The sequence below is a fragment of the Carlito syrichta genome, unplaced genomic scaffold (genome assembly GCF_000164805.1).
Source record: "Carlito syrichta isolate Samal-C Ts95f unplaced genomic scaffold, Tarsius_syrichta-2.0.1 Scaffold76138, whole genome shotgun sequence".
Lineage (NCBI taxonomy): Eukaryota > Metazoa > Chordata > Mammalia > Primates > Tarsiidae > Carlito > Carlito syrichta.
Window position 1 is genome coordinate 11,892 of NW_007020234.1, and position 8,765 is coordinate 20,656.

Here is an 8,765-nt window from a genome sequence, read left to right on the forward strand (position 1 = left end):
CCATCCTCACAACAGCTCCGGAAAGGTAGCCCTATCATCACCCCCATTTTGTGGATGAGGAAACTAAGGCTCAGCAGAGTGCTTGCCTCATGGAAAGGACAGGGCGGGCTTTGAACTAGGCAAACTGGCTCCCAGGCCCAGTCTTCCCACCTGGGCTTTCATCTTTCTGAGTTGGGACCACTTGAACGACTCTGTTTACTTGCTGGCCCGGAGTTTGAGGCCCCAGGTATGGAAGGCGGGGCCACGCCCCCTCCGCCCACTGTAAGCAAGGAAGACTGACCCACGTTGGGTCAGGTCTCAGGTCACTCACTTCTCACAGACACTCTATAGAGTGGTCGTTCCATCACCCCCAACTTACAGACGAGGAAACCGAGAAAGTGATGGTTCTAAGGCGCAAAGGGAAGGGGCGGGGGTTCGGGCGTCGAATCTTTGGTCACGCTCACAAAGCGAGCACACCAGGATGCCCCTTTTGCCTCCGCCGCGTCCCAACTGAGCGTTTTTATAGGCGAGCCCTACGGGTCGCGTGCAGGGCCACACCCAGGCGCTATTTTGGGCCCGCCCAATGGTCGTCACACGCGGCGTACTCTGGGAAAACCGCAGGGAGGCCCCTTAGGGGAACCCGGCCGCCTCCACCTTAGTTGTCTTAGCTTTTGCCTACGAAAGGTGCGCCACCATGGCCCTTATTTTTGTCATTTTTTTCCCCACCAGTGTTTGAGATTAGAGCCGGGGACCTTTCAGAAAAAAGCCTGTAGACAATTAAGTGTTTTCAAGCGCGTCAGGCATTCATTCGGGCAGCCTGCCCTGGGGGGGGGGCTTCACGCCTGGCTCCGTGATTTAAGACAACAGACAGAAGAAGCTGCCAATGAGCTTTGCCGAATAGCAGAGAGGGGCAGAGCTAGCCCTTAAAGGAGCCGCGACTCGTTAGCAGACCAGATGGTGACCCGGATGATGGCGGCCGGCGCGGCCCTAGCCTTGGCCCTGTGGCTATTATTGCTGCCAGTGGAGGTGCGAGGGGCGGGACCCCCGCCGATCCAGGACGGCGAGTTCACGTTTCTGTTGCCCGCAGGAAGGAAGCAGTGTTTCTACCAGTCCGCGCCGGCTAACGCAAGCCTGGAGACCGAGTACCAGGTAAAGGGTCCCAAGCCGGGGAGCTAGCGGAGTCACGGTGAGGGGGCGTGGTCAAGCTGCCGAAGCATGGGTTTGGGAAGGAGGAGGAGTCCGTGCGTTTGAGCGCGGGGGCGGAGTTAGGGGGATTCTAGACGGAGGGGGCTGGGACGACGCGGGAGAGAGAAACCAGTGGGAGTAACAACGAAAGCGTGGCTAGAATAAGACAGCCGGAGGGCGGCGGGGCCAACGGGATGTGGCTCCTTTGGGACGGGGCCCTCGCGAGTGGGCGTGGCCAGAATGCTGATAGGTAGGATAAGAGGGCGTGGCCAACAGGATTTCCCCGGGATTGAGTTGAGACGTTTCACCTTTTGGAGGCGGGGCTAAGTTAGGGGGCGTGGTCAGGTAAATTTCCATCTACGACCTTTGATGGGGGCGTGACCAGATGAAAGTAAGGACCCGGAGGCTGTCAGATCAATGAGGGCGGAGGCACGGCTTGGCGCGCGGCCAGAAGGATAGCGGGGCAGGACCAGGTTGTAGGTATGTGGGCGCTCATCGGGTAGGCTAATTGTGTGGTCCAGCCCTGGCCCTCTTCGGCAGGCGCCCGTGGCCTCCTCCTAGCCCTCCGCTCTTACCTGCCCCCCAGGTGATCGGAGGCGCTGGGCTGGACGTGGACTTCACGCTGGAGAGCCCTCAGGGTGTGCTGTTGGTCAGCGAGTCCCGCAAGGCTGATGGGGTGCACACGTGAGTGAAGTCCTGCTGCCTGCCTGGGTTCAGTTACAGCCCTGCCCCTCCCCAGAGGCCTCAGGTTACTGCCCTGCCTATCTGCAGAGTCCAACTGGTGGCCACTCAGGGTCATATCTGTGTGTTTCTCTCTCTCAAGGGTGGAGCCCACGGAGGCTGGGGACTACAGGCTCTGCTTTGACAACTCCTTCAGCACAATCTCAGAGAAGCTGATATTCTTCGAACTCATCTTTGACAGCTTGCAAGACGATGAAGAGGTCGAGGGCTGGGCAGAGGCCGTGGAGCCCGAGGAGATGCTGGATGTCAAAATGGAGGACATCAAGGTGCGCCTAGGCAGAGCTGGGGCCACTCCTCCCAGATCGCTGGCATTGGCCAGCAGGGCACTCCTGCCCTGTCTTCAACCCATTGGCTGACCCCGGGTCCCTTACATAGTGGTGGGCCCAAATGAATTATAGTAACAGTAGCAGCCCCATTAAAGTGATAGCTAATTTCTCGATGTAAACCTTGTCTTAAGGGCTTACGTAACCCATATATCATAAATAACTCGTATCACAAATCTCAACCACCCCATGAAGTAGAGCCTATGCTCTAATTATCTCCATTTTACAGTTGGGGAAACTGAGGCATAGGATGGCCATGCAACTCAAGGCCATATAGCTAGCTATTGGCAGAACCAGTATTTGAAACTAGTCAGTCAGGCTTCAGCAACTGTGCTCTTTCCTTAGCCACAAGTAACTATGTTCTGTAACATTTAGGCATTCAATTTCCATAGCAATCCTGAGGCGTTTAGAAGAGGAAACTGAGGCTCAGCAAGGTTAATTAACTTGCCCCTGGTCACACAGCCAGTGAATGGCATAGTGAGGATTGGACTTAGGCAGCCTGGCCAGTTTTTGTTCTTGGCTATCCCTTCTCCAACCCTACCCCCCTTCGTTTTATTGGTCTCTGCTTCTGGAAGGGAAGAAGTCTGACCTACGCCTCCCTCTGTCCTGCAGGAGTCCATCGAGACCATGAGGACCCGGCTGGAGCGCAGCATCCAGATGCTGACCCTGCTGCGGGCCTTCGAGGCACGGGACCGCAACTTGCAGGAGGGTAACCTGGAACGGGTCAACTTCTGGTCAGCTGTGAACATGGCCGTGCTGCTGTTGGTGGCTGTGCTGCAGGTGTGCACACTCAAGCGCTTCTTCCAGGACAAGCGCCCTGTGCCCACGTAGCCCCTGCCCACACAGAACAGGGGACAAAGGAGGAGCAGCGGGCGTATGCGTGTATGACTTGGGCTCTCCCTAGCTGGTTCTCCTGGGGCAGGCAGGGAACACAGCCAGCTCAAAGATCTCAGCCATCCAGGAGGGGCAGCTCAGTGGCCACATGGATGTCGTGCGTGGTGGGCACTGTGGCGTGGGAATGCGACCCTTGGATTCCTGGCTCCCCTACTGTAAATGTGCCTTAGCCCAAGTCTTCCAGCCTGCGACCACTCTGCCTTGTGCAGGCCAGGCCCAGCCAGCAAACCGTGCCCAGCTTGCCTATCTTTTGGGCTAGGGGAGGCCTGCTTATGTCAGGGGCCAGGAAGGAAACACGGCCACAGAGTTCTTGCCAAGATGTCACTTTATTCAACAGAAAGCACTCCTTCCCAGGAGCCGGCTGGGTGTGAAGACTGGTAAAAGAACTCCAGGAGGGAGATCTGCAGGACAACATCCCCCCCTTAGGTGGCCCCAGACAGGGCTGGGGGAGTAGCCTGGCCACAGCCTGAGCGGGAGCCTCCAGGAACAAAGGGAGACCTGGCCTGGACACCAGAGTCAATAAATTATGGTCAGAAAATCAGAGCCTGGTGTCTGGGGCTCAGGGACACCAGCTGGGACAGCCCTGCTCCCAGGATGGCCAGGCAGGCGGGAGGGGTCTCCCACGAAGCTCAGAAGAAAGGTCGTGCGGGAGCCGATGGAGGCGGTCGCCTGGGCACAAAAGAAAAATCAAAAAGCATTGTTTGACTATGTCCCCGGCAGGGCCACCATGTCTGGGCTTCCCCGGAGAAGGCGAGACAAGGGGACCCAGGGCTAGGGGGCTGGGCTTCCCTTTCCGTGTCAGTTTTGCATGGCAGCAGCAGACAGGGTATGGGGCAGTGGGAAGTACCCACTCCCGAGGCACTCCATCCTCTGCACGAGGTTTCCTCCTGAGAGAACAGCATCCCGGCAGAGCCCCCTGTGAGGCGTGGGGGACTGATGACAGGAGGGATGGGCACCCTCCTGGGGGGCTGCTGGGCAAAGGCGGAGCCCGCGTCCTCGCCTGACAGCAACACAGAGGCCCACACAGCAGCCACCAGAAGCGTCTTCCCTTTATTTAGTTTATTAATAGGGTACAGAGTGCAGGCACTTACAGTGGTCAGACCGCGCGAGGAGCAGCAGGAAGGTCTACTCAGGGAGAGGCTGCCCTGCCCGGGACCCACCCGGTGGAGGCGGCCTGGGAAGGAGCTGAGAGGCCCCCAAAGGCCCTCCACACCACACGGCCCCAAGCCCAAGCCACCCTGGGGACCCATGACGAGGAGGAGGGGGCCAAGAAGGGAGAGAGCATGGCCGGTCCGGGTTGAGGGCTCCGGGCCTGCAAAGGCACCTCCGGCAGCCGAGGCTGGGCCGGGCTCAGGCTGTGTGGTTAATGTGGCCAAGGAAGGAATATGTACAACTCAGGCCTGACAGGCGAGCAGTGCGGGCACATGGCCTAGCTCACTGATGGGAAGTGGAGATACTCCTAGCCCCACCAGAGGAGGGGTTCAGGTACCCTTGGTGCCCCGGCTTCTAGAAGGCCTACTGAACTTTGCCTTTCCCAGCCAGAGAAGACTCTGTGACAGAGTCACCCCAGCATGGAACCCTCATTCAAGATGGTGCCCAGGGTGCAGGTCCCCTCTACCACTCCGAGACCCCATCCTCAAAGTGCAACACCCTAGCGCCCCCGCCTGGCTCCAGGGCCCTTCTCTGGGTGCGATGTCCAGCTGGGATGGGATGGGCCGGGCCGGGCCGGGCCGGGCCAGTCCCAACAGGGCCGGGTGAAGGAGGAGACAGACTGCTCGCAGGGAGCCTGGTCCCACTTAGTGGCGGAGGGGCCCCGACCACCGGAGCTCCTGCACCGTGGGTGTGCGAGGCCCCCAGAAATGCCCCCCCACGGGCCTAGTCGAGCAGGGATGGCTCGGCCGGGCGAATAATGGTGGGCCGGCTGGGCGCAGCAGGGGGTCTTCTGCTGCAAAGAGAATAAAGACAGACGAGAGGGGGAGACGGCAGTGAGGCCAAGCAGGAGGCAGGGCCGGACCAGGAACCTCATCCCCACCCCAGGGCCCTCACCTCATCCCCACCCCAGGGCGCTCCCAGTGCTGACTGCTCTGCAGGCTGCCAGGGTACTGGGAAGACTTTGCCAAACCCAGGTACCAGCGCTCCCCACCCGTTACTTGCCTGCTGTGGGAGCCTTGCCCTTGGAGGCCCCCAGCTTCCCCACAGAAAAAGCGGAAACAGAGTCTGGCCTGCCAGGAAGGGTTGAAGTAGGCAGAGGCAGACAAGGCAATGAGTGGGAAGAAGTGCCCGGCACTGAGTCCTGAACTGCGTGGTGGCCCACCCATGAGTGCAGAGGACAAGCCAAGGGTCCTGGAGTCACCCGGACTCCATCACTCTGTGACTTTAGGCAAGTGATTTGGCCCATCTAGGCCTCAATTTTCCCACCAGCCCTCAGCCAAATGAGATAAGGATGGCTCCTCTGCTCCCTGCTGGAAGGAAGTGGGACTGGAGGAGGGACCCCAGGGCACAGGCAGTGGGGATGGGGTGAGGGGATGGGGGTTTACCTGGGCACTCCAGGGGGAATGCCGGGGGGGATCCGTGCTGGCCGAGATGGTATCAGAGGTGGGGCTGAGAAGGGGTCACTGTTGGCAAACACACTCTGGGGTCCAGGTCGGGATGGAATGGGGGGCGCCGAGAAGGAGGCTGCAGCCCCCACTGGCACAGGAATCAGGGGGGGCCCTGGAGTGGGGCCCCTCACCGCTGGGGGCCTGCCTGGGGGGTGCACGCTGGACACAGGTCGCCGCTGTGGAGTGGGACTGTGGAAGAAGAAGAGGCAGTCAGCTGGGCCATTCCACTATGGCTGAGCGGGCCCGAAATGGGGATGGCACTGAGGGGCAGCACAGGTGCAAGGGGAGCCTCCCACCCCAACCTGGTACCAATCCCACCTTCTCTCACCCTCGGCCCCCATGGGCACCCTCCCAGGCCGCAGTCCTGCTACCCAGGGTCCGGAGGCAGTGTCCTCTCCACAGGGACACTGCTCGCAGGGAGCCTGGTCCCACTTAGTGGTCCCACTTAGTGACCACCGGAGCTCCTGCACCATGGGTGTGCGAGGCCCCCGAGAAATGCGCCCCCCCACGGGCCTAGTCGAGCAGGGATGGCCGGGCTGGGCGAATAATGGCTCCCTGAGGCTCAGTAGGGCTGGCATCCTCAGGGCTTCCCTGCCCAATCCTACTAATGACCCACACTCGAGTCTCTGGGCTGGTGGCACCTGCTGCCCTTCTCTGTGCTCCATGAGACTGATTCCTGTGGTGGTATCCCCTGAGCCTCTTGCCCCCTAGAGGGGGTTCAGGGTTTTATGCGCAGCTTCCCCTGCTGTGGGCGGCCCTTTGCGCTGTGCTACCTGGCCCCAGACCCCTTCCCCCTGCCCACCCTCAGGCTGTGCCCGGTTTCCTGCAGGACCCAGATGGACAGGTGGCAGACTGAGCCATACAGACCTGTGGCTGCTGGCGCTCTGGAGCCAGGTGTCGTCGACGGGTGGGGGCACAGGTGTGGACACAGTGCTGGTGCTGATGTCCCCGATGATGTTGAGTGCCTCCTTGAGTGCGTGGTACATGCGCAGCATGTCGTCCCGCCGCTGCGCCTGGTCAGCTGACTCTTCCATGAGGCTGCTCTGGTCGGCTGACGAGTACAGATAGGCCAGCAGCTCGTGGTGGATGAAGGCCTTCGTCTGGGGGCAGGGTTGGAGAGGTCAGGCCACCACCCCACCGAGAGCCCAGGGAGTACCGACACCAGCTGGGAAAGCATCCACTGCACACCGCACAACCTCTTCAGTCTTGTGTTTTTAGAGACAGGGTCTCGCCCTGTCACCCAGGCTGAAATGCAGTGGCATGATCATAGCTCACTGCAGTATCTCAACCTGCTAAGCTCAGGCAATCCCCCCAGCTCACCTGGGACGACAGGTGCATACCACCACACCTGGCTAATTTTATTATTTTTTTGAGAAACCGGTCTTGCTGTATTGCCCAGGCTGGTCTCAACTCCTGAGCTCAAGTGATCCTCCAGCCTCGGCCTCCCAAAGCCATCACGCCCAGCCCTCTGTTGTCTTTTGCTTTCCTTAGAACAACTAACACATGTAGAGTGCAGGGAAGCCCTGCAGCCAGTGGTCTTCTGAGCCTACCAGGCACTTTCAAATGATCTTCCCACCATCTCACAAGGTTCTAATTAAACTTATTTGTAGTATCTTATCTTCCATTATGCCTTCTAACTGGCCTTTATTCAAACACTAGTAATTTCTTTCTTTTTTTCTTGAGTTGAGGTCTTACTCTGTCGCCCAGGCTGGAGTATAGTGGCATAATCATGGTTTACCACAGTATTGAACTCCTGGGCTTAAGCAATCCTCCCATCTCAGAATAGCTGGGACTACAGGTGTGCATCACTATGCCTGGCTAATTTTTTTGATTTTTTGCAGAGATGAGATCTTGCCATTTTGCCCAGCTGGTCTCAAACTCCTGGGCTCAAGCAATCCTCTTGCCTCAGCCTCCCAAAGTACGAGGGTTACAGACAAAATATAACACGAGTTATACTCGTTTCTGCTCATTAATTTCATACTTTTTTCCTTTGTGGTGACTCCTGTTGGATAAAGAAGTTTTTCAGTTACTTTACGTGGGGTTTCCAGAAACATAAATTCATGTACATGAGCTACAAATAGAAATCACTTTTCCTATTCTTTTTTTAAGAGATAGGGTCTTGCTGTGCTGCCCAGGCTGGAGTGCAGTGGCGCGATAATAGCTCATCACAGTCTTGAACTCCTGGGTTCAGGTGATCCTCCCGCCTTAGTCTCCCCAGTAGCTGGCACTACAGGTGTGCACTACCATACCCGCCCAGCTAATTTTATTTTTTAGAGCAGGGGTCTTGCTGGTCTGCCCAGGCTGGTCTCAAACTCCTGGCCTCAAGTGACTCTCCAACCTTGGCCTTCCAAAGTTGCTGGGATTACAGGCATGAGCTACACCACGCCTGGCCTCGTTCTGATTTGCAATGTCACACTCACATTGTTGATCATGAGGTGCATGATGGTCTTTGGCATGAGGTCGCGGATGGACTTGTTGATAATGGCCACGTAGGAGTCCACCAGGTTGCGAATGGTCTCCACCTGCCGCTCCAGTTGCGGATCCATGGAGAAGGTATTCTCCTGGGTCCCATCCTCGTTTTCTGCCTGGAGGTAGGAGGAAAGGCAGTGTGAATGACTGCACCCTGAGGCAGGTACAGCAGTCCTTCTTGTCTAGAACTGCATGCCCTGCCCCACTGACAACCACCCTGAGGCCTGCCCCTGACAGTCCTTTTGGTACCCTGGGACCTGCTTGCCCTGGCCAGAGCTGCCTGGGCTCAGGCGACCCTGGCCTAAGGGCAGTGGACCCTTGCACCTGAGAATTGGGGCATGTTAATTTGGGGGTTGAGGGCAGCCATGGTCATTCTGCCTCAGAGACGAGTGGAGAAAGAGAACAAAGCAGACAATATCCTAGTCCCTTTTTGTCCCTGTCCTAGGCTTTGTGGGAGGACTTTCTGGGCCCTGGTAAAAAATTACCCCCTTTCAGAGTCCTGGCAACATGACCCAGAAAAACTCCACGTGGAAACCAACAGGTGCCTCCCTGCCTACCCCCCCACCTCCTCCCC

General features: G+C 58.2%; 2 protein-coding genes across 5 annotated transcripts in view; one reads left to right on the forward strand and one right to left on the reverse strand.

Moving 5' to 3' along the window:
* The first annotated feature begins 838 nt into the window (after positions 1–838).
* TMED1 (transmembrane p24 trafficking protein 1) overlaps positions 839–8,765 on the forward strand; it is a 10,160-nt gene continuing 2,233 nt past the window's right edge. Inside the window, exons 1-5 of one of the 4 annotated variants that reach the window (XM_008053866.1) lie at positions 839–1,128; positions 1,751–1,848; positions 1,988–2,171; positions 2,841–3,008; positions 3,460–3,660. In XM_008053866.1, coding sequence (XP_008052057.1) covers positions 934–1,128; positions 1,751–1,848; positions 1,988–2,171; positions 2,841–3,008; positions 3,460–3,576 — 762 coding nt within the window. In that variant the 5' untranslated portion in view covers positions 839–933 and the 3' untranslated portion in view covers positions 3,577–3,660. Of the gene's footprint in view, positions 1,129–1,750; positions 1,849–1,987; positions 2,172–2,840; positions 3,661–8,765 lie in introns of those variants that run through there. The other 3 variants (XM_021710250.1, XR_002481697.1, XM_008053869.2) reach the window with 3 other exon arrangements.
* LOC110595241 (dynamin-2-like) lies at positions 4,154–8,311 on the reverse strand. The gene is made up of 4 exons (XM_021710256.1): positions 8,143–8,311; positions 6,590–6,822; positions 5,660–5,911; positions 4,154–5,067 (listed from the first exon to the last, which is right to left on the reverse strand). The coding sequence occupies exons 1-4, from the start codon at positions 8,266–8,268 to the stop codon at positions 4,998–5,000; spliced, it is 681 nt and encodes a 226-aa protein (XP_021565931.1). The 5' UTR covers positions 8,269–8,311; the 3' UTR covers positions 4,154–4,997.

What these genes read in the sequence shown, in the direction of transcription:
- LOC110595241 (XM_021710256.1), bottom strand. Translation starts at nt 8,268, where the DNA reads ATGGATCCGCAACTGGAGCGGCAGGTGGAGACCATTCGCAACCTGGTG. An exon ending in TGCACCTCATGATCAACAAT is followed by an intron (nt 6,823 to 8,142) that starts GTGAGTGTGACA and finishes CCCTGCCCCCAG; the next exon opens with ACGAAGGCCTTCATCCACCA. An exon ending in CAGAGCGCCAGCAGCCACAG is followed by an intron (nt 5,912 to 6,589) that starts GTCTGTATGGCT and finishes CTTCTTCCACAG; the next exon opens with TCCCACTCCACAGCGGCGAC.